Source organism: Zootoca vivipara, chromosome 12 (assembly GCF_965207765.1).
Source record: "Zootoca vivipara chromosome 12, rZooViv2.hap1.1, whole genome shotgun sequence".
Classification (NCBI taxonomy): Eukaryota; Metazoa; Chordata; class Lepidosauria; order Squamata; family Lacertidae; genus Zootoca; species Zootoca vivipara.
Window position 1 is genome coordinate 43068997 of NC_142595.1, and position 25235 is coordinate 43094231.

The 25235-nt window shown below is 40.0% G+C and overlaps 3 protein-coding genes across 3 annotated transcripts; all 3 read left to right on the plus strand.

The window, feature by feature from the left end:
- The first annotated feature begins 291 nt into the window (after positions 1-291).
- On the plus strand, positions 292-1191 carry LOC118078231 (vomeronasal type-2 receptor 26-like). Its single transcript, XM_035102004.3, has one exon. The coding sequence runs from the start codon at positions 292-294 to the stop codon at positions 1189-1191; it is 900 nt and encodes a 299-aa protein (XP_034957895.3).
- Positions 1192-3776: 2585 nt separating this feature from the next.
- Positions 3777-14896, plus strand: LOC118078232 (vomeronasal type-2 receptor 26-like). Its single transcript, XM_088654769.1, has 5 exons — positions 3777-3919; positions 6532-6823; positions 10932-11159; positions 12644-12770; positions 13995-14896. Exons 1-5 carry the CDS (start codon positions 3777-3779, stop codon positions 14894-14896), a joined length of 1692 nt encoding a protein of 563 aa, XP_088510895.1.
- LOC148684040 (extracellular calcium-sensing receptor-like) lies at positions 7154-8879 on the plus strand. Its single transcript, XM_088655701.1, has 2 exons — positions 7154-7162; positions 7944-8879. Exons 1-2 carry the CDS (start codon positions 7154-7156, stop codon positions 8877-8879), a joined length of 945 nt encoding a protein of 314 aa, XP_088511827.1.
- Positions 14897-25235: the final 10339 nt, after the last annotated feature.

Consider the following 25235-nt stretch of genomic DNA (forward strand, 5'->3'; position numbering starts at 1 on the left):
ACAAGAATTACAATTATGCTAAAGAGCTCATGATATTACCTCCAATTCCAATTCTTTTAAGGAAAAACCTAAGGAAACCTAGAATTGTAAGTGACCCAACTTAAATTCTGGAGTGTGTAAGATGCTTTTGTGCTCGTGCAAACCTCAGTTGGACAGAAACACAGAAGAACTATATGGTGATGTGTAAGCATATGCATAATCTCTAATAAAGAAGTCTCCTTAGTGGACTTCAGTATTGTTTATCTCTGAGACACTGAAATACATTTCTATTTTGTTTTATTAAAACAAGACATGGATGATTGTTTCCACTGTCCAGAAGACCAATATCCTAACAAAGAAAGAAACCAGTGTTTCCCCAAGGACCTAAACTTCTTGTCCTTTGATGAACCTTTGGGCATCAGTTTGGCTGTTTTGGCTCTGGCTCTGTCTTCAACGACAGTGATGGTGTTTGGAATCTTTGTCAAGCACCGGAAGACTCCCATTGTCAAAGCCAACAACCGGAACCTCACCTACACTCTGCTCATCTCCCTCCTGCTCTGCTTCCTCTGCTCCTTGCTATTCATTGGCCAGCCTCAGATCCCAACCTGCTATTTACGACAAACTGCTTTTGGTATCATCTTCTCAGTGGCTGTTTCTTCTGTTTTGGCTAAAACCCTCACTGTGGTTCTGGCTTTCATGGCCACCAAACCAGGATCCAAGATGAGGAAGTGGTTGGGGAAAAGATTTTCAACCTCTGTTATTCTCTGTTGCTCATTTATCCAAGCAAGTATTTGCATGCTATGGCTGGGTACCGACCCTCCGTTCCCGGATCTTGACATGCACTCTCTGCCTGAGTATATCATAGTCGAATGCAATGAGGGCTCACCCAATATGTTCTACTACATTCTTGGTTACATGGGATTTCTGGCTCTTGTAAGCTTCGTTGTGGCTTTCTTTGCTCGGAAGCTTCCGGATACTTTTAATGAAGCCAAATTTATCACTTTCAGCATGCTGGTGTTTTGCAGTGTGTGGCTTTCATTTGTTCCAACATATTTAAGCACCAAAGGGAAGTATATGGTGGCTGTGGAGATCTTCTCTATCTTGGCCTCCAGCGTTGGAATACTTGGTTGCATTTTCTCCCCTAAATGTTACATAATTATCCTGAGGCCAGACCTGAACAGTAAAGAGCAGCTAAAAAAGAGAAATAAGTAAAAATATTACAAACGAGATCATAATATTCAGGAGTAAACACAACTGTTTCTAATATGCTTTACCCCCATATATGTATACAGACCAAACATCTCAAATGTGCCCCATGATATTCTGAAACACGATGTTTACTTTGAATCAGATGTGGCATATTTAGGGATGAATCTCATGTCCCAATGAACTCCATTAAGTAAAGTTGTTGTAGTTTGGTTGAATCATTTAATCAATGCTAAATGTTTAGTTTTCTATTTTGTTTTCAATCCTAAATATGTTTTACTCTGTACACTTGTTTCAGGGCTGACATTTTTACAAACTTACAGTGGTTCTATTTTAGCTCTATGCTAGGTACCTTTGAAAGCAGAGGTTAGATGGCCACAAATAGCATGTGAAAGAAGAAAGGGGAAACATAGCAAACACACACTGAGAAGTACAGTGAATAGATTAAAAGAGAAAGTAGTGTTACATTGTCACTCTAAAAGTTCAAAATAAAGCCCAATAAATTTGTTTTCTTGATTATTATTTTTTGCATTCTCTCTTATGTAAGTTTTATCATTGAGATTAACTAATTGCTATAGTAAGAGGGTCTTTAGTTTTCCATTTTTGTGTATTGCACTGTTTTGTTTTCCTTAGCAGTGTTTTAATCAGCTGCAAATCAGTATTAATGACTTCAGAATAAAGGAGAGTCATTGTAGGATTTCTTGGAAGATTGTAGCCTGTGCTTCTTGTGTCTTCTGTCCAGAACGGTGTTTCTTTTTCACAACTCCAAAAGATATGTATTAAATCTGTGCTAATTCTGTAGCTATTCATGTTTTGGCCATAAACTTTACTAATTCTGTGTGGAATTTAGTATCATTGGAAAACTGCCTTAAGATAATTCTCATTCAGGTTTACATTAATGTATGTTTCTGGAATATTTTAAATGCCCATGTCCAATCTGCTTTGAGGATTGTTAAACCAATATTTGCTAAGTCCCATTCCTATTTCTTTTTATATGAAGGACAGAGAGTTTGTTTGGTATATATTTAGAATATTAAATATATCTTTGTTATTATTATGGTTTTATTATTTTGCTCAAGAAGAATTTCAAATGAGGTTATTTGACATGGCAACCCCCAAAAATTCTCATTCTTACATTTAAAGCCCATAAAATCTTGGACCAAGCTATTGAAATATTGCCTTGTCATATGCATCTCTAACTGATCATGAAGTTCCTTGAAAGAGGCCCTGCTCCAATTTCCATCACCAAATAAATAAGTACAATGGGTGGCTGGCTACTAGATATTTTGGTGGTGGCTTCTCAGTTCTAGAACAACCTCTCCAGAGGGCCTTGTCAGATGCTATCCTCATGGCTTTTGCAACACTTGGCTGCACTCCACTCCACTCACAATCCAAGGACCCACAGCAAGCCTTCCAAACTTTGTCAACCTTGTCAGTTGTTCACTCTGTGAAACTCATCTCAAACTCATATCACTGAGTAGCAACATAGAGTTTCCAGCCTTTCCTGATCAGATCTGAACTCCAAGCCTTCTGTGACCATGCTGGCTAATATGATCACCACCTATGTCTCTCAGATTCGGACCATATCTGACTTGGAGCCTACTGCAGTCTATCAGAAAACTAGGATCCAGGCCTAATGGATACATAGGATTCATCCACACCTTCATTTGCCCTACCATGAAAACCCATGGTTTAGAGCTGAATTGGAAGAAACAGCACTTGTTCCGATTTAGGTCTAAAGAGTGGGTTTTCAAGATGAGGTGGCTTACCTAATTTAGAGAGCAAGGGTTTCTCTGTGGTGTGTGTGTGTGTGTGTGTGTGTGTGTGTGTGTGTGTGTGTGTGTCTATTTTACACCTTAGGGGGAAAAAATCCTTGTCAAATGCTACCATCATTACGTACACCCAAACTGAGGCTGAAATTTGTATACTGCAATCAGTACCTGGCAAGGTTTTTTGTTTTAAAAAAGATGTTTCAAATAAATAAATAAATAAATCTGAGCCACAAAAGCAGGGCAAACCCTATAGATTTCTTCTACACCTCTTGCCCAGGCATCAAAAACCTATGCTAACTGCAATAACAGTGGAGGTTAAAATTGTTCTAACATTATAAAACTAATTAAGAGCTGGAATGGTCTATATTTATTTTGCAGTCCTGCAACAGCTGATGCCTTTCTGAATGCAATACTTTGGGGAGATGCTTGTTCATCCTGTATAATTATCTAAGATCTCAATTATTCACTGTCATTACCGCCACAAGCCATATTATTCTTTTAGATATTTATATAAAATATCCCTTGAACTAGTCAGAAAGGGGGAAGAGTTCATACAGTACTGTGTCGCCCTTTGTGGGGACCTTTCCTCCCCCTTTAAGTTTAGAGGGCAGGTAGCAGATCAGTTTATTAACAGGCTCTAGATTCAGTGAGACTATGCTTTTGTAACCAGGTTGGTGACAGATGAGAATGATCAAGAAAGGAACCGGGAGTTCTTTGTCAAAGGAAGACCGTTTTTCCTTCTGGATGACAGAGTATTTCTTGTCCTTACAACTCCTGGTGTTGCAAACTGATTGCAATATGAATCCAGCATTGTGTACCATGAATGATCCCCTCCGGGTGAGATACCAGTATTATCAGCCAGGGAGCTTTATCATTGGTGGGATCACTTCCCAGATATTCTCATTTTCAGAGGGTGCAGACTTCGAAACAGAGCCAAAACCGAAGTATGATGTTGAACCCGTGTAAGGAAGCCATTGTCTTGTTTTCCATGGTACACATTTGACTGTTTTGGGAACCTGAATGTATAATGTAGCTATAGTGACTAATGGTGATTGACTGCCTCATTCTCCTTGGATAAATTATATCAAAAGGTCCTACTAGCACAATGGGTTTTTTATTTATTAAAAAAATAACCACTTGGGTTTCTATTCTGGAGGGAATGGTGTTCACTTTTTTGTGGCAGGGATGCACATGTGGTTTCCTTGTTAGACTTGATTCTATAATTTATCTCACACCACATACTTCTAGAATTTAAACCCAACCCGTGACTATGTACTCAGCTTTCCCATCTCTGGCCCAATGCATGTTGTTGTTTAGTCGTTTAGTCGTGTCCGACTCTTCGTGACCCCATGGACCGGAGCACGCCAGGCACTCCTGTGTTCCACTGCCTGCCGCAATTTGGTCAGACTCATGTTCGTAGCTTCGAGAACACTGTCCAACCATCTTGTCCTCTGTCGTCCCCTTCTCCTTGTGCCCTCCATCTTTCCCAACATCAGGGTCTTTTCCAGGGAGTCTTCTCTTCTCATGAGCTGGCCAAAGTATTGGAGCCTCAGCTTCAGGATCTGTCCTTCCAGTGAGCACTCAGGGCTGATTTCCTTCAGAATTGATAGGTTTGATCTTCTTGCAGTCCATGGGACTCTCAAGAGTCTCCTCCAGCACCATAACATGCACCCAATGCATACACTCCAATTACCATTGCTGGATCAAACCACAAAATAAGTTCCAACGACTATAATGGTTAGACTGACTGGAGAGAACTGTGAAGAACTTCTTGTTCAGTATTGCATTGGCTGTAGTGAGATCGAAATGATGATAGTCAGCTTAGCTATTAAAAAAAATGGGTTGGGTGAATCGTCAGTGGTTATATTATAAGATTGAGAGAGAGTGTATTCATAAGGAAAGCATTTAGAAAGGTGTCCATGCAATATTCTGGAAATTACTCAAGTTTTCAAAAAAGTATTGACTTCACCAAAGGCTTATGAACAAATTTATTAGTCATGGGATAATAAGACATTAACTCATTGACAAACTGAAAACAGAGAGTAGGAAGAAGAAATGGACATCAGAGTGGTGATCTTTCAAAGATCTGTACTGAGAACAATGCTTTTTAACTTCTTCATAAATGACATATTTTGAGGTTAAGCAATGAGATGGGTGGTGAAAAGTAAAAAGGGATTGTGAGGAGTTGAGAAAGGATATTTCTCCAAAATTGAATTTGCACTCAAATGGCAAACATAGCTCAGTGTCACTCTGGGGCAAGTTACAGGTAGGTAGCCGTGTTGGTCTGAGTCGAAGCAAAATAAAAAATTCCTTCAGTAGCACCTTAAAGACCAACTAGGTTTATATTTTGGTATGAGCTTTCGTGTGCATGCACACTTCTTCAGATACACTAGCTAGTGTATCTGAAGAAGTGTGCATGCACACGAAAGCTCATACCAAAATATAAACCTAGTTGGTCTTTAAGGTGCTACTGAAGGATTTTTTTATTTTACTCTGGGGCAAATAATCTATCTATGAACACACACAGAGAGAAGAGATCTGATATGACAGTGACTGACTATGTCATGATTCAATTAAAATGTCAGTCCTCTATGTGACAGTTTTGAAAAGGCTTTATTGAATATTATGGATTCAGGAATATCATAATGCCTTTGTACACTCTACCTTTGTACACTTGGGATGGCCTGCAGTTCTGGGAGCCAAGTCTTGAACAGGATATTATAGAGTTATAAAAAACACAGAAAAGAGCAACCCGAATCATTATGGGACTGAAGCAATTCCATTATAAGGAAAAGGTTGTAACTTTTGAAACCTTTTGCTTTAGAAAAAAAATGTTGAGGAAGGCAAGGGCATTACAGAGGTTTCTAAAATAATTCATGGTTTGGATTAAATGAGGAGAGATTTCTTTCCCTCCCTATCTCATAATTTTAGAACTGAGGCTCATCCAGTGGTTATATATTCTAGTCATCCAGTGGTTATATATTCTAGTCAGTCAATATATAATCATCGCTTATACTATAAATAAACTATGGAACTAACTATCACAATATGTAGAGATGACCACCAACAAAAATGTTTTCAAAAGGCTATTGAAACCTACTAGTCTATGATGACCAGGGCTTTCTTTTCAGCTGAAACTCACAGGAACTCAGTTCTGTCATCTCTCAGGTGGATGCCATTGCCATTATAAGAGAACAATGCAGGCATTTATAGCGAGTTCCAGCACCTCTTTTTCTAGAAAAATAGCAGCAATGATTACTTCCGGTAGGTGTTACACCCAGGATTAGAGCCAGCACGCAGCTGAATAAAAATCTGCTGGGGGGCCATGAGAAAGGGCTATTCCTCACATGTTTTCTGTGTGAATTTCCCTTGGATATCTACTTAGACATTGTAGAAAAAAAGATGCTGGACCAGATTGACCCAGCAGGGCTTTGCTGATGTTGAGATGATGTAGGTACAGGAGACAATGCTGAAAGCTGCTCCTACAAAAGCAGTCAAGTATGGAAAGGAGATATCGAGACAGAATGCCAGTTAATGCATTATGAGTCTAGTTTGTTCTTCTTCTCTACTATAGTGTGATGGTGAAAAAATATCAGCATGTCTTGTCCTTGGCGTATGCTGTAAAAGAGATCAACGAGAACTGCAAGATCTTACCCAACGTCACTTTGGGATTCCATGTCTATGACAGTCACTTTGATGCACAGATAACTTACCAGAACACTTTGAATCTTCTCTTTAATCAGAAGAGAATTGTTCTCAACTACTACTGTGATATGCAGAAAAATCTAATTGCTGTCATTGGAGGCCTTGACTCTGAAACCTCCTTCCACATAGCTACTGTCTTAGGCCTCTACAAGATTCCACAGGTAGGATGAATAATAATAATAATAATAATAATAATAATAATAATAATAATAATAATAATAATAATTTATTATTTATACCCCGCCCATCTGGCTGGGTTTCCCCAGCCTCTCTGGGTGGTTTCCAACAGAAAAATAAAACACAGTAATCTATTAAACATTAAAAGCCTCCCTAAACAGGGCTGCCTTCAGATGTCTTCTAAAAGTCCCAGGTGAAAGGTCCCAGATTTAATTCCTAGCATCTCCATGTAGGCCTAGGAGAGAACTCTGTCTAAAATCCATGAGAGGCACTGCCAGTCAATTCTGAGCTAGATAGCCTAAGAAAGACAGACCATGCACAGGGTAGGAAAGAAGCACCAAAAAACACAGCAACTGTCCAACATTAAAAACTTCCTGATACAGGGCTGCCACTGGCTCTGTCTACAAGGAATAAAATAGAAAATATTCCCCAGTTATCACATTTTGCATTTACTTTTCTGGACTAGGAAGGCATTAACTACTCATCACCCCCCCCCTGTCCAATGCTTACCTGCAAGTGTAACAACAAAGAATACCAAATTGATTGGTGAATTCTCATCCACCTTCACCCAAATCTGTAAGGATTAAAAGATGGGGCTGTTTGAAATTTGCCATTCGTTTTATAAATGATCCTTGTATTTTGCGAATAAGTTTTGACTCTTTGCTTTTTGAAAACATTCAATACATTATTGAATAAGCAGGGAAACCCTGCAAAGCCCTAGAATCATCACAACTACCAGCAACAACAAGAACAACAAAGGAAGGAAGGAAGGAAGGAAGGAAGGAAGGAAGGAAGGAAGGAAGGAAGATTTGAAGGGTAGATGTTCTGATATGTTGTGTGAAGTTGAAAGTGGCAAGAGATCTCACATGCATAAGAACATGAGAAGAGCTTGGTAGGTCAGGCCAGTGGTCTGTCTGTCCCAGAATCGTCTTTTCACAGCAGCCAAACAGATGTCTATGGGCAAACCAACATACCAATGAATGAACAAAGTGCCTAAGGGTTAAGCATGGACAATTTTGAGTAGCAAATATGAAAGAAGCGGTTACTATTATAATTAAGCGAACATTTCCCCCAATGGAAACAAACATTATTTTCCTTGCTTAGGTCACCTATTGTTTATATGCACCAGGTGTGAGTGATGTAACTCAGCGCTCTCCCTTATATCGCATGGTGCCAAACGAAGAGCATCAGTACACCGGAATTGTCAAGCTGCTGCTCCATTTTCAATGGAAGTGGGTTGGGATCCTGGCCATGGGTGATGATAAAGGAGAAAAATTTGTCCAGACCATGGACCACATCTTTTCCCGGAATGGTATCTGTACAGCCTTTGCTAAAAGGATGCCGAAACAGAGCAACATTTTAGGTGTGATTAACTTTTACGACATTTTTATGGATATAATAGCTTCACTAAAGGAGACAAGCGTCAATGTCTGTGTTGCAAGTGCTGATCCTCACATGATGTTGATTTTGCAAGTAGTGCTCAATCTAATTGAAACGAATATTATGATCCCGATAAGCAAGGTGTGGGTTATGACAGCCCACTGGGATTTTTCGATGGAGCCATTTTTCCACAATCTGGATGTAAAGATTTTCCATGGTGCTTTGTCTTTTGCCATTCATTCTACTGAGGTGAAAGGGTTCAAAAATTTCCTTCAGATCCGGAATCCCTCCATCTCTAATGAAGATGGCTTTATCAGGGCCTTCTGGGAACAAGCATTCAGCTGTTCATTAACTGCAGATACTGACATGGGTAATGGATGCTGCACAGGAAAGGAGAGGCTGGAGAGACTTCCTGGACCTTTTTTCGAAATGAGTATGACCAGCCAAAGTTATAGCATCTACAATGCTGTATACACTGTTGCACATGCATTGAATGCCTTATATGCATCTAGAAACAGATACAGAACCATTGTGGATAGAGACCTTCTGGAGATTTCAAAGCCAAATATTTTAAAGGTGATGTACCTATTTATATTTTTAGGAACTGACTATGATATTGACAATATTTGTTTGTTTGTTTGTTTGTTTGTTTATATGTGACCATCAATGTACACTGAGTTTTATGATGTGCAATTGTTGTTGTTGTTGATGATGATGTTATACCCCACCCCAGGGCCGTCTTAAGCCCATCCAGCACCGTGGCGCAAAGGTCCCTCCAGTGCCCCCCTCTGAAAGCGCAGCACCGAAGCGATCATGCTGAGGCAGCCGCCCTTCTATGAGCTGGTGGGCTATAGGCCCTCTTGCCTTGCTGGCCAAACCAGCTCCTGAGCGGCCAGACTTTGCTCCAGAGCCTCTCCAAGGACCCGGAAGTGCCAAGGCGACCATGGCAGCAGCGGGAGGCCACCTCCGAGGCCTCCGCACCATGCCTCCTTCTCCTTTCCCCAGCGCTGGGCTCTGCTCAGTCAAGCTTCGCCACCAGCCCGCGCACCGCGGGACCAACAAGAGCCAATTGGGCACTGTGCATGCACTGGTGGCGAAGCTCGACTGAGCGGAGCCCAGCGTGGGGGAAAGGAGAAGGAGGTGCGGGGTGAAGTCCTCGGAGAAGGAGAGAGATGCGGCGTAGCCTCTCCGCTCTTGGAGAGCAGTCCTGGCCAGACCGCCGGAACCCCGCGCTCACTTGGTGCCCTCCAGCACCCTCCAGTGCCCGGCGCCGTGGTTCACCGTGCCACTAGCCTCTATGGCTAGGACGGGCCTGCCCCACCCATCTCGCTGGGTTTCCCCAGCCACTCTGGGTGGCTTCCAACAAAAGATAAAAAATACATTAAAACATCAGTCATTAAAAACTTCCCTAAATAGGGCTGCCTTCAGATGTCTTCTAAACGTCAGGTAGATGTTTATTTCTTTGACATCTGATGGGAGGGCGTTCCACAGGGTGGGCACCACTACTGAGAAGGCCCTCTGCCTGGTTCCCTGTAACTTTGCTTTTCGCAGTGAGGGAACCACCAGAAGGCTCTCGGTGCTGAACCTCTGTGTCTGGGTTGGATGATGGACGTGGAGACGCTCTTTCAGGTATACTAGGCCGAAGCAGGTCCCTCCCCCAGGAATGCAGAACTTATGGCTCCCAATATGCTATTGCACTTCAGCTCTCATCTTCCCTTAGCATGGACTATGCTAGCTAAGGATGATGGGGTTTGGAGTCCGACAACGTTTAAGATTGCCTTGTATTTATTCCTTACGACTGCCAAACTGCATACATTCATTATACTACTAATTTTTAGCTTTGGGGAAAGCTTTGGGTGGGATATAGAACTGGAAGCATTTGCAGAATATGTATGACTTCTGCACATCAGTGATTTCCACTGAACATCTAAATCGAGGACAGATCCAGACTGGGAAAGGTCTCAACTTAAAAGGCTTGTTGGAAGAAGAAGTAGACACAGAAAAGACAAGTGAGATTTATTTATTGAATTTGATGGTGCCTCCTGCAATGGAAATTCCAAAACCGATGAAATTCCAAAGAGTAGGTGCCACAAGACTAAAGGCCAATTTCTTAGATTCTTTGGAATGTACCTCCTGAAAAGATGGTTTCTGCAGGAGCCGCTCCAAAGAAGAGTGCAGTAATCAACTGAGTATATAAGGCATGGGTAGGCAAACCCATGCCTTTTATACCCAGAGGCTGGATCTGGCCCAATCGCCTTTTAAATCTGGCCCGTGGGCAGTCCGGGAATCAGCGTGTTTTTACATGAGTAGAATGTGAGCTTTTATTTAAAATGCATCTCTGGGTTATTTGTGGGGCATAGGAATTAGTTCATGGTTTTGTTTTGTTTTCAAAATATAGTCCGGCCCCGCACAAGGTCTGAGGGACAGTAGAAAAAGTTTGCTGACCCCAGATATAAGGGGTAAGAAAAATTTTCAGGTATCATGGTCCCAAGCTGTGTAGGGTTTTATACGCCAAAACCAGCACTTTGAATTTAGCCCAGTAGCTAATTGGCAGCCTATGCAATTCTTCAAAAAGTGGGGTGATATATAGGCAATACTCTGTCCCAGTGTATGGGGTATTTTGCACCAGCTACAGCTTCCAGACCAATCTCAAGGGCTGTAGAGCACATTGCATATAAAGCACATTCACATCTCAAAAATCTTTTACTCTAGCTTCATGCTTTTCTTAGGAGCATCTCATTCAACAACAGTGCTGGTGACAAGGTGTCCTTTGATGAGAAGGGTGAATTGTTAGCTGGATTTGATATTATCAATTGGGTCACTTTCCCAAACAAATCCTTCCTAAAAGTGAAAGTAGGAAGAATGGAGCCTCAAGAACCACTGGACGGACAGATCTCCATCAATCAGACAATGATTACATGGCACAACCAATTGAACCAGGTAGGGTCAGGCTGGATAGTCTAGGGTTCAAAGTTGATCAGTTAATTCTACTCTTGGAAGCCATTTGTGAAAAGCTGGAATAGAACTAAAACATATGAATGAATAAGGGAGTAAATATTAAATATTGTTTGACCTTCCCCCACCCCTTTCATAAAATCAATTTTAGGTAGTGCCTGTTTTTCCTAGAAAAACGGTGCTGGTACTCAAAAGTGGCTCCTATCCCGACCATCATGAGCGCCACCAGCTAGGCAACCAGAACATATATGATCAGCAGCAGTGCACAGCGCACAGTGGGGGAAGCACATCACATGCTGCACCATCCATTCTCAAGCTCCTTGGGGAGCAAGATTTATGTGCTCAAGCCAGCCTGGGAAGTGTGTGTGTGTGTGTGTGTGTGTGTGTGTGTGTGTGTGTGTGTGGCGCAGCGGCCAGACCCCGCCAGGCCTTTCCTCATGGCATAGCTCCCCACACGGCTGAGCATTGATTGGAGGGGGAGGTGCCAATATTGTGTACTGGTGAGTACCACCAGAAAAAAAGGATTGGTTTTAGGGGAGAAGATAAATTGGAATGAGGACAAAGGATCATTTTCTGTGTGATGATCACAAATCAGATATTACTTAGGGAATGCAAACCTAATTCTGTATGAGATCGAAGTTTCTTTTTATTATTCATAACATTTGTGTTTCATTTAAAGAAAAAACCTCAAAGCTATTTCATTCCTTTTTGTAGCAGTTCATGAACACGCACACATACACAGTACTGAAAAAGGATGTGTCAGTGCTTAAAACATTCCTCTTCTTTATTTATTATTGATTATTGATTGCAGGCATCCCCAAACTGCAGCCCTCCAGATGTTTTGGCCTACAACTCCCATGATTCCTAGCTAACAGGACCAGTGGTTGGAGAAGATGGGAACTGTAGTCCAAAACATCTGGAGGGCCAAAGTTTTATTGATTATTGATACTTGATTATTGATACTTGAATACAACCTCCCTGTGAAGCATTCGATCTTTTGTTACAATTTAGCAACCTGTTCATTACAATATGAAATTGCACAAATGCTATATCTTCTTTCTATAATGTTTTTACTCATCGAGGCTTCTTCTCCTCCTCAATGTGATCCCAGCCTGCCAGGTCTGATGCTGGCATCACAGCTCTACAAAGCTGTGTAAGAGGACAATGGGTTAATTTAAAGGGTGATCATATGAGGAAACCTCAACTTATTTAAAGTGAGGGCAAATATTCCCAAATGACTCAAAAAACAGATCCAATCTTTTCAGCAATTCATCCACCATGACCCCACCCAAAAAACACCCTGCTAAAAGGAAGTGGTATATTCTAAGTGCTGACCTTTCATGTTAGCTCTGGTTGAATAAACACACAAAACCCTATCAGAGGCACATGATGCTCCTTGTTAAATTCAACAACCTCACTGTTACAAGAGATTTTTTTTACAAATGTCATCTCTTCTCTTTTATGAACAGGCTATCCCCCTTGCCTTGTGTAATGACTACTGCTATCCAGGTTTCAGCAGAAAAAAGAAGGAGGGCAAGCCATTTTGTTGCTATGAGTGTCTTCAATGTCCAGAAGGCAAGATTTCAAATGCAAGGGGTAAGGAGGCATCATTTTATAAAGGGTGTTCAGGATCATTTTGTAATAATAAAAATACTTCGATTTTTTAATTAAAAAAACCCCTTTGCTGATCCATTACTGAGAAATTGCATTTAAAAATGATCAAAGGCGAGAGAGAAACTTTGCTAAATTCTCACTGCAAGGTTTATTTACATTCCAAAGGGTGTTCGTGTTCATTTTGCCAGTAATCTCACCAGTTGTCTGCAGTCTGCAGGCTTCCCACATGCCTATGCTACCATAAAATCTGGGGTGGGGGGGGGTGGGGGGGGAAGAACATGGGGCTTTTTCAGATCAGGAAGCAAAGGAAGCTAGGAAGGCTATAGAGTGCTGGATAAAACTTTTGTTGAAAGACAGAAAAACCACACACACACACACACACACCACCCTGGGCCACCCTATAACAATCACCACCAGGAATATTAGATAGAAATTTGCACAGCATACCCCATCCACCCTGAGGCTCCCACTCCTTCCTATCAAGTACCAACTAAGGGACTTTGTATCCTCTGGTCAAATGGTTCAGGGGTGGGGCTAATGCTAAATAAGAGGGTGTCCCCCCCTAAACCTACATAAGCATATGGCCATGAAGCGGGGTCAAGGAGGAGACATATCTTCTAACCGAGGGCCTTGTGGAGGTTCCCTCACTGCGAGAAGCAAAGCTACAGGGAACCAGGCAGAGGGCCTTCTCAGTAGTGGCGCCCGCCCTGTGGAATGCCCTCCCATCAGATGTCAAAGAGATAAACAACTACCTGACATTTAGAAAACATCTGAAGGCAGCCCTGTTTAGGGAAGTTTTTAATGTGTGACATTTTAAAGTATTTTAATCTTTGTTGGAGGCCACCCAGAGTGGCTGGGGAAACCTAGCTAGATGGGTGGCATACAAATAAATTATTATTATTATTATTATTATTATTATTATTATTATTATTATTATCCCCTTCTCATTGGAATTAGGGAGGTTAATTTTCCATGGTGCTGCTTTACAAGGGTCTTTCCTGCATTTGAAACAAATGCACTTCTGAGCTAAGCATTTCCTCATACTAGTCACAGGGAAACTAAATAGTTCTGTGGTAATCTGCCAGCATGTTAGATAATCAACACTAACATCAGTCCATGCAATATCTCTATTATACTTCGGTAATACAGTATAATATGGAAGAGCTGGTTGATTAAAATACTACTATTATTTTTCTCTTTTTAAAGATATGGATGATTGTTTTGAATGCCAAGAACATAAATATCCTAACAAAGAAAGAAACCAGTGTTTTCCCAAGGACCTAAACTTCTTGTCCTTTGATGAACCTTTGGGCATCAGTTTGGCTGTTTTGGCTCTGTCTCTGTCTTCAACGACAGTGATGGTGTTTGGAATCTTTGTCAAGCACCGGAAGACTCCCATTGTCAAAGCCAACAACCGGAACCTCACCTACACTCTGCTCCTCTCCCTCCTGCTCTGCTTCCTCTGCTCCTTGCTATTCATTGGCAAGCCTCAGACACTAACTTGTCAGTTACGACAAACTGCTTTTGGTATCATCTTCTCAGTGGCTGTTTCTTCTGTTTTGGCTAAAACCCTCACTGTGGTTCTGGCTTTCATGGCCACCAAACCAGGATCCAAGATGAGGAAGTGGTTGGGAAAAAGATTTTCAACCTCTGTTATTCTCTGTTGCTCATTTATCCAAGCAAGTATTTGCATGCTATGGCTATGCACAGACCCTCCCTTTCCAGATTTAGACATGCATTCTCTTCCTGAAGAAATCGTAGTGGAATGCAATGAAGGATCAGCCCACATGTTCTACTATATTCTTGGTTACATGGGTTTATTGGCTCTTGTCAGCTTCATTGTGGCTTTCTTTGCTCGGAGACTGCCTGACACTTTTAATGAAGCCAAATTTATCACTTTCAGCATGTTGGTGTTTTGCAGTGTTTGGCTTTCTTTTGTTCCAACGTTTCTGAGCACCAAAGGAAAATACATGGTGGCTGTTGAGATCTTCTCTATCTTGGCCTCCAGCGCAGGGATACTGGGCTGTATTTTCTCCCCTAAATGTTATATAATTGTGCTCAGACCTGAACTGAACAGTAAAGAGCAGCTAAAAAAGAGAAATAACTAAAAATCAACTGAAATCATGATACTCAGAAGTAAATCCCGTTGACTGAAATAGGCTTTATTACCATTTAATTTTGCTGACCAAATAGCTGGTATATGTCCAATGAGAGTCTGAAGACATGATATTGACCATTAATCAGAAATGGCATAATTAGAAATACATCTCTGGTCCCTCCAAAATGCTATGCTTTTCTCCACATAAAGATGCCTTGGTTTAAATGTTAAGTTAATGTTCTGCATCAGTTATGTTTGCTTAAAAGGTTTCCAGTTCAAAGAAACATGTTCCCTCTACAATTGTTCCAGTGCCATCATTAAAATTAACTTACAGTTGATCCCTGTGAACACTGTGCCATGTCATATAGAGATTGTCACTATTATTATTTATTAAATTTATATACAACCCTTCATCAAGAAACCACAGGGTGGTTTACAGAATGAAACACATATTAAACACTATTATAATAGTAAAAGTGGGCAGGGGGGGCAAAACTCATCCTGCTTTAAAAGGCCACAGAATCATTAACAGCCAAAGATGAATGTTTTCACGTGGTGCCAAAATATATGCAGGGGAAATCACTCTGCAAACAGAGACCCACCACAGAAAAGGCCTGTTATTATGTTGCCACCGTCCAAACCTCCCTTCTTCATATGCCTCCTCCCCCGTTACATATCTTTAGGTGCCAGGTGTTTGATTATGGGTTGTTTTATTGATGTTTAATATGCGGCAAACCGCTTTGAGATTTTTCTTAAAAATATAAAGCGGTATAGAAATGAAAATAATAAACAAATAAAAACATTGTTTGGCTCATTGAACAATCTATAGCCTCCAACCTAGACTGTGTCTGTGGGGGGTGGGAATTTTGTTTTCATTTGTCACTATGGTATGCATTTTTGTGCTTTTATATTGTAAACTGTCCTGTGATTCTCAGATGAAGGATTGCACAGAAATTTTATTTTTATTAATCATCATCCTCACATGGTCCTGGCCAGTTCAAATAAGGAGAGGCTGTCTTTGAGGTATTGTGGTCCTGAGCTGCATAAGGCTTTATACATAAAAACCAGTACTTTGAGATGCGTCCAGAAGCTAATTGGTAGCCAGAATTTGTGCTTTTTGTTCAACCTGGCCACTAAATTCTGCACGAGCAAAACTGTTCTGAGCTGTCTTCAGAGGCAGCATCATGCATGGTAATCTAACCTAGAGGGTACCATAGTATAGACAACGGTTAGACTACCTCTGTCCAGATAGGGGTGTAGCTGGGCCATCAGCTGAAGAGGATGGAAGGCACTCTGTGCCACCGAGGCCACCTGAGCCTCAAGCGACAGGAATGGATCCAGACGTACCACCAAGTTACATACCTGCTCCTTCAGAGGGAGTATAACACCATCTAGAGCAGGTCATATCCCATCCATTCTGTCTAAATGTTTTGCTGTCCATTTTATATCTTAGATATCTTGCCCTATGAAGGCTAGTATAAAAATTTAATAAATCATTTAATCATAAATAAATAAATCATTTAATCATAAATAAATAAATCATTTAATAAATCAAATTTAATAAACCAGGTTCTACCCTTAAAGTAGAGCATGGGTTGCTGAAGGGTTAACAAAATATCCCAGGGTTGGAGAGGCGGGCCAGTTTGGATGGCCACATGGTTGATTGGTGGGCTGAGCTGTTGCTGGGGAATTTAGCATGTTGCAAATGATTGATTGACAGCTTTTGCATTTAAATAGGTTGAGCAAGCAGCTTTTTCCCACTTTTGCTGCTTGCATCGAATCTCCCGCCCGTCTTCCTCTTGTTTTAGGCGTTCCCCCTTGACCTTGCTGCGCCTGTCATGGGGTCGCCTGTTTTGGATCAGGGGCCTGGTAGGAATTTTGCCACTTGGCTGATTGGCTTGTGCCAGGTGGTTTTTGCCTACTACGCTGCAATAAGTCACAACTTGTAAGGTTGGCGGTTAGGCATTGGTTCAAATAAATTGGTGGAGGGGTACGGATTTTGGCTGGGCCTGCCCCTCATGGTTGCTGCTGCCTTTTAGGGGTATTCCATTAAAGGAATCCTGGGGCTCTACATGTTTGTCCATTTATCCCCGTTAGGGGCCAGGGCCACGCATGAGCCTCGGGGAGCATCTGAGGGATGAGGTCAAGGGCGTGGGCCCCTGCCCCAATCTCTCCCAGAGGGTGCTTACTTACTGGCTCCCCTACTAGGCTAGTGGGAGTCAGATCTGTCACAGGAGGGGGGCAGATGACAAGAACCAATGCCTAAGCAACCACTCACATTCAGTTGTATTTAAATAAAGTTGTGGCCAAAATTAATGCCAAAACCTCAAACTTAAATAATGTGTGATGTGTGAGTTTTTTGGGGGGGAATATCTTGGTACCTTGGCACGCAAATCATCACCCGTTGAAATCTCACTTCATAGTTCTTTTCAGCTATTCCAGCTCTAAACTACATAGATCTTCATAAATTCCCCCATTGGCTACTCCTTTGTTTGAAAGTGTACCAGAGTAACATATCCGCTACTATACAATGAGCTATAGCAGAGAGAAATAATTTTAAATTAGGTCTCCATAACTTACAGTGAGTTGCTTGTTTTCCTTAAGGTTTGAATGCAAAGCTCTTTCCAATTGCGTGCCGAGGCCCCCAGAAAATTCCCCCCAATAACTCAGACAGACACTTCATTTTTGGTTTGGTTTTGGCATTATTTTGGCCACAACTTTATTTAAATTACAATTTTAAATTGAGTGTTGGCCTTAGGCTTTGGTTAATATTCTGCCCCACGGTAGGACAGGACCAGCTCCGACTTTCCTACGGTAGGAAAGTCAAGTAAATACCCGATAGTGAGGAGATAGCTGTGTCCAGGCCATTTCCCCACCAGAGATGTTCCCCAAGGCTCGTGCTCTGTATTGGCCCCAGCCCCGCACCATTGCGGGGGTGTAAGGACGAGAGCCCCGGAGCCCCAGGATTCCTTTAACGGAATACTTCTATAAGAGCAACCCTGAGGGGCATGCACCTCCATGCGATACACCTCCAAAATTTATCAACCAAAGCCTAACCGCCAACCTAACAAGTTGTGACTATTTGCTAAGCAGTAGGCAAAAACTAAATGGAAACAGCCAATCAGCCAGATGGCAAAATTCCTACTAGGCCCCTGAATACAGGTGACCCCATAAGACAAAGCAAGGTCACTCTAAACCTGCAAAGAAAAGAAGGTGGGTGGGAGGGAGATTCAATCACCAAGCAAGATTAAGGCTGGATTCATAGCTGCCAAGTTATCCCTTTTTTTAAGGGATTTTCCCTTATGCTTAATAGGCTTCCTCGCGAGAAAAGGGAAAACTTGGCAGCTATGGCTGGATTCTAAGACGCTGAGATTTAAGCACTCGCCCTGTCAATCAAGGTATTGCTACATGCATTTTACCCCAGCAACACTCAGCCCTCCAATCGCCTCGGCTCCCTTACTTTAGACCCACCCCTAATCACACACACAAGCTTTTCTGCTAGGCCCTTCCCCAACACTCATTATTCCCTATAGGGGTTAATGAGCTTTAGCTTATTGGGAAGGGAAATGTGCAGGTAATGTCCAACCAAATCAAAGTGTGGAACAGCCTAAACTTGAGCAATGGGAGCAGTGGTGGCCCTTAGCATCTCAAATTTCAAGGGCACCCTTGCTGACACCAGGATCCAGCGCCCCCCACCTCTCACCTTCTGTTGGACTTCATGGTTGTGGTTTCTGCTACAGTGCCACAGAAGCTTCACACCCAGTGTGACCAAACTGTGTGACCAAGCCAATAGTTTGACTGCTCACTCAAGAAGAATATTAACAACAGATTATGCCACTGCAATAAGCCTTACATTGGTGGCCAATGAGGAGGAGGAGGAGGAGGAGGAGGAGGAGGAGGAGGAGGAGAAGAAGAAGAAGAAGAAGAAGAAGAAGAAGAAGAAGAAGAAGAAGAAGAAGAAGAAGAAGAAGAAGAAGAAGAAGAGTAGTTTGATATCCCGCTTTATCACTACCCAAAGGAATCTCAAAGTGGCTAACATTCTCCTTTCCCTTCCTCCCCCACAACATTCTCCTTTCCCTTCCTCCCCCACAACAAACACCCTGAGAGGTGAGTGAGGCTGAGAGACTTCAGAGAAGTGTGACTAGCCTAAGGTGACCCAGCAGCTGCATATGAAGGAGCGGAGACGCGAACCCGGTTCCCCAGATTACGAGTCTACCGCTCTTACCCACTACACCACACTGGCTCTCCACCACACTTAAAAGGTTAGCTGAAGCTGCTGTTGCTGGCGTAGGTTAAAAAAGCACTTTGCAGCTTGGGACAGGGTAAAATGACATTTTTATTTTTATTTTTCTTATCCTTATCCTTATCCTTATCGTTATCCTTACCATAACCCTTCATAATATGTCCCACCTTTCCCCGAGTCTGAGACTCAATGTGTGGCTTACACACATAAAGTAGAACAAGCTAAAGACATAGAAAAGAGAACCATTAAAATGCAATTAAACCACAATAGAATTAAAATAACATTAAAAGATCCATTTGAAATTGACCCCTTATACGTTGAACTAATTACTACACTGTGCAAGGGAGATTCTCCTGCATCGACCATCTCATCAGGTGGTCCTTTCCTTTGAAATGGAGCTCTTACAAAATGGACCTGGGCCATTCTGCAAGCAAAGCAGGTTCATTATATGTGGGTGTTAGATTTTCTCTCTAGTTTTGTGGGACACAAGAGAGGACAGAAGTGCTTTGTCTAGAGGGGTAAAACATGATTTCCTCAATGTTTCTATTGCACATAATGCCAACTAGCTTGCAATGCACCAGGGACTATGAACCATAAAATTATCTCAAGGCGCTGTGATTCAGCCTTCCTCTGGCAATAGCCACATAGCATTTTGGTGTCAACAAGCATATGCCAGAGTGAACTTCAGAATGTTTATAAAGACTACCCAGTTCCAATCAGAACTGATCTTCCACTTGTACCAACAGCCTGAGCTTCTCATAGCAACAGATTTCAGTGGAGGATGATAATGAGTTTAGACTGAAACAGGTGCCTTAATGTTAAGAAGAATAGACTTTCATCTCAGGATGGTAGAGGTACTCTTGTTGCTGCTACCTGTCATGTTCCCTCTATTTTCAGAACATCTTTTTTTTTTTTAATTTTTTTTTTTTTAGTTTTAAAAATAAACTTTATTAATAATAATTATTTACACATATAACATTAACATAGAGAAAAAGAAATTAAGAAAAAAGAAAAAGACAAAACTTAACAAAAACAATAACTTAAACAGAACAATATTATAATATATAATAATATTATAATATCTCTAAATCATAATTATAACATAACAAAAATAGAAAAACTGACATAAAAAAAAAAAAAAACCCTAATCGTCAAACAGAACATAAAAACTTATAATAGGACCAGATAAGGATAGACAAATCATTCTTTCCAAGGGTCATCCATACTTGGCCCCTTATTTTCCCAAATTTTAATCTAAATCATTTTGACCATTAGTGTTAAAAAGCTAACCGCTAACTGCCCTCCCCCTGCCCACTCCCCCTGATGACTTCCAGTCATTCCTATATGTTGATTATCTTTCTTTCTTCTGATGCATACTCAATTTGATTTTTTTTTTCCTTCTCTCTGATTTCCTTGCCTTTCCTACCTCTGCCACAAGATTCGCTTATTCGACCTTATTTTTCATATAATGTTCGAAGGATTCCCAATTCTTGCCCGCTTTTTCTCTACCCAATCCTTTTGAAATCCCATTTTTAATAGCCAAATTCTTATATCCCACTACTTTCAGTAACCAATCCTTTATGTTTGGAATTTTATCACTTTTCCAGTTTTGTGCGATTAGGACTCTGGCGGCTATGGTGCTATACATTACCACGCATCTGTTTTCAGCCTTGATTTCGTCACTTAACATACTCAAAAGAAATATTTCCGGATCTTTCTTGAATGATGTTTTGGTTATCTTTTTTAACTCCTTATATATTTCATCCCAAAAATTTCTTATTTTTTTACACCACCACCAGACATGTATAAATGTTCCAGTTTCTTCCTTGCACCTCCAGCAGGACTTATCATTTCCCTTGTATATCTTTGCCAAGCGCACCGGGGTTAGATACCACCTAAATTGCATTTTATAGATATTTTCTTTTAAATCATAACTAGTTATCATTTTGATATCCCTTGTCCATAATTTTTCCCAATTTTCATACATTATTGGTTTACTCACATCTTGTGCCCATTTAACCATTACATCTTTCGTTAATTCATCTTTGGTTTCCCATTCCAAAATCAATTCATACAAATTTTTTATAAATTTATTTCCCCCTTCCAATATTATTTTACCAAATTTAGACATCTCTTTTTCGAAGCCAATTATCTTATCTTTTTTAAATCTTTCATTAATTTCAAAATATTGTAACCACACATTACAATATTTTCTAATTTCATTATAATCTTTTAATTTTAAATTCCCATCTACCTTTTCTAATAATTCATTATATGTTGGCCAATTATTTTCCATATTTATTTTTTTAACTGATATTATTTCTTTAGGTGATATCCACCACGGTGTCTTCGGCTCCAATATCCCCCTGTATTTTATCCATGTTCTGTAGATTGATTTCCTAATAATGTTGTTCCACAAGGCATTGTGTACATTTAATTTTTCTCTTGACAAATGCCAGTGCCAACCAAACCCCAGCCCAGCACCTTCAAGGTCCAGAACTTCACTATCTTTTAACTCAATCCATTCTTTTAACCAAAATAGGGCAGCCGCATCATGATACAATTTGAAATCCGGTAAATTTAATCCACCTCTTTCCTTTTTGTCAATTAATACTTTATATCTGATCCTCGGCTTTTTCCCATCCCAAATAAATTTGCTAATATCTTTTCTCCAATTATCGAAGCATTTAGACCCTCCCAAGATTGGTAGGTTTTGAAATAAAAACATCATCGTTGGTAGCACATTCATTTTTATGACGGAAATTCTACCTAACAGTGAGATTTTTAACTTTGTCCACGTTTCCATTTTTCTTTTGATCTCTTTCCAGGTTTTTTCATAGTTGTCTTGGATTAAGTTTATATTATTTGCTGTTATGTAGATTCCTAAATATTTTATTTTTTTCTTAATTTCAATGCCAGTTATCTCTTGTAATTCTTTCTTTTCTGCTTCTTCCATATTTTTTGTTAGGATACCACTCTTATTATAATTTATTTTAAATCCGGCTAATTTCCCAAATTCATTAATCTTTTCCAAAGTTTTAGGGATGCTTTGTAGGGGGTTTTCAGTGGTGACGATTATGTCATCCGCATATGCTCTAATTTTATATCTTTTCAGTCCTAGCTTGATTCCTTCTATTTCTTTTTCTTCTCTAATCTTTTTCAACACGGTTTCCAGCACTATGATAAATAGCAGGGGGGACAATGGGCACCCTTGTCTCGTGCCTTTATAGATTCTAATCTCTTCAGAAATTACCCCATTTATCACAATTCTAGCTCTTTGGTCTTCATATATTGCCCCTATTGCTCTTCTCAACCTTTCTCCAAATCCCTGCTCCTCTAATACTTTCTTGAGAAAAGCCCACGACACTTTGTCGAAAGCTTTCTCAGCATCTATTGTTAATAATGCTGCTTGTTTTCCTCTATTACTCTCCAGGTGTTCAATGATATTAACAATATTTCTTATATTATCTTTAATCTGTCTGTTTTTGATAAATCCAGCCTGGTTTTCGTGTATAATTTCTTTTAATATTAAGTTTAATCTATTAGCTAAGACTCCCGCATAAATTTTATAATCATTATTTAGAAGTGATATGGGCCTATAATTTACTGGGGATTCCAGGTCACTGTTCTGCTTAGGTAATAAGGTAATAATTGCATCTCTCCAGGTGTCTGGTGTCTTACCCTCCTCTAAGATTTCATTAATTAATTTTTTCAATGGTGTTATTAATATATCCTCTAATTTTTTATAATACTCTATTGGTAGACCATCAGGCCCTGGAGATTTCCCGATTTTCATTTTTTGTATTACTTCTCTAATTTCCAATTCACTTATGCTTTCATTCATTTTTTCCATTTTCTCTTTCATAATTTTTGTTAGTTTTGCATTACTTATATATTCTTCTATTTCCCTTTCATTTTCGTTTCCTTTTTGATACAATTCTGTGTAAAAATCCTCAAATACTTTCCTTATTTCCTTGGGTTTTTCTATCATCTTCCCCCTTATTTTTAATCTATTGATTATCCTCTCACTTTTCCTTTTTTTTAATTGCCACGCGAGCAACTTGCCTGGTTTGTTGGCCCACTCGAAATACTTATACTTCCAAAATTGCATTTGTTTTTCCATTTCTTGCTCTATTAGGTTTTCATACTCTAATCTCAAAATTTTAATTTCTTGTTCAATTTCTTTATTTTTTAATTTATATAATAATTTCTCCTTCTTTCTTATCTTTTCCATTAATTCTATTTTCTTATTTTCCTTTAATTTCCTATCAATTTTATTTTGCTGGATGAAATAGCCCCTCACCACCGCTTTTCCTGCATCCCATATTGTTTTCAAATTTACCTCCCCGTTCCAATTGAGTTCAAAATATTCTTTCATTAATTCGCGCGCTCCCTGTACAATCTTTTCATCATTTAATAGGAAGATATTCATCCTCCACCTCCTGTTTCTTTCTTGTTCTGTATCCTCTAGACCAAGTGTTACTGGGCTATGATCGGTTAATGTCTTGGGGAGTATTTCTACTCTCCCAATTTTAGTTGTTAATTCTTTGGAAATCCAAATTCCATCGATTCTGCTCGCTGTCTGGTGCACGGAAGAATAATAAGTGAAGTCTTTTTTAATTGGGTATTTATGCCGCCACGCATCAACCAGATTTAAATTTTCCACCATATTATTGAAGCTTTGGGGAAGTTTAATTTCTTTCTTTTTTCCTCTATTCACTGATTTATCTAATTCTGGTTTCTGAACTCCATTAAAATCTCCCATGATTAATATATTTTTTTCTATATGTTCAAATAATTTCCTTTCCAAAACTTGAAAAAAATTACTTTTTCTCCCATTGGGTGCGTATATTCCCACGATTAACCATTTTACTCCTTCAACTTTTATCTCTACCATTATTATTCTCCCATCTTGATCTTTCCAAATTAAATTCGGTTCCCATTTTCCTTTGATATAAAGTACAACTCCTCTTTTTTTTTTATCCGCAGCCGCCACAAATGTCTTCCCTAATTTCTCATTTTCAAGAATTTTTTCATGTTTTTTGTTAATATGCGTCTCTTGGAGACAGATTATATCCCAATTAGGTTTTTTTAGCACATGTCCCAATTTATTTCTTTTTTTCTTATTATTTAAGCCATTCACATTCCATGAAATTGTTTTGAGTTTCATTTTATTTATTTTCAAATTTTCAATTTATTATCGATTTATTTATCAAAAAAGAAGAGGAGTTTCTCTCCTTTATATATGTATGAAAGATAAAAGATATATATACTTTCCCACTTTTTCTTTCTCTTATCATTCACTAGTCACACAAAAAACACAACAGTACCCAACAGAAGAAGCATTTTTTCAGGGGAGTTCCCAGTACCCATTATACCTTGAGGCGTGTTACATTATTTCCCTTACATCCCATTGTGACTCCCCTTGTCCGTTTCCTTTAGCATCTTAAGTCTCTAATATCTGCCCCTCTTCCTCTTCTATCTCTGCAACGTTTTCTTCTTCGACTTTGGCACTATCTTCATCTTCGTCCTCCAGGCTGCTGTCTAGTTGTTCTTCTCCTGGTCTTACCCTTTCGCCACCTAGCTCCTGCCAGTACTTTCTCCAGAAAATGTCCGCTTGTCCTACTGATTCAAACTTTCTCCGCCTTCCTTTATAATAAAAAGATAGTCCCTCAGGATATTCCCATCGAAATATTATTCTCTTCCTTTTTAATGGTTTGGCTAGAAATTGGTACTTCTGTCTCTTTTGAATTAGCCTTGGCGGAATTTCCTTCAGGATCACTATCTCCACTCCATGTATTCTCAACTTCTTTTTCCCTTTTTTCTGTAGGATTTTTTCCACTAACCATCCGGCAGTGAAAGTCACCAGACAGTCCCCCGGCCAGTTATTCTCTTTCGCCTTCTTTGAATTCACTCTAAATGCTTTCTCCACTCTTTCTTCAATCCCCTTCAATTTTCAGAACATCTTGCTTTGCATTGTGTGACTGACCCCATCCATGTCCAACACCAATATTATCAGCCTGGGCACTTCATCATTGGCTGTATCACTTCACAGCTATTCTCACCCTCCCTCACTCCCCTATACTTCAGGAAGAAGCCGAATGAA

What these genes read in the sequence shown, in the direction of transcription:
- LOC118078231 (XM_035102004.3), top strand. Translation starts at nt 292, where the DNA reads ATGGATGATTGTTTCCACTGTCCAGAAGACCAATATCCTAACAAAGAA.
- LOC118078232 (XM_088654769.1), top strand. Translation starts at nt 3,777, where the DNA reads ATGAATGATCCCCTCCGGGTGAGATACCAGTATTATCAGCCAGGGAGC. An exon ending in AAGTATGATGTTGAACCCGT is followed by an intron (nt 3,920 to 6,531) that starts GTAAGGAAGCCA and finishes TCTCTACTATAG; the next exon opens with TGTGATGGTGAAAAAATATC. An exon ending in GGCACAACCAATTGAACCAG is followed by an intron (nt 11,160 to 12,643) that starts GTAGGGTCAGGC and finishes TTTTATGAACAG; the next exon opens with GCTATCCCCCTTGCCTTGTG.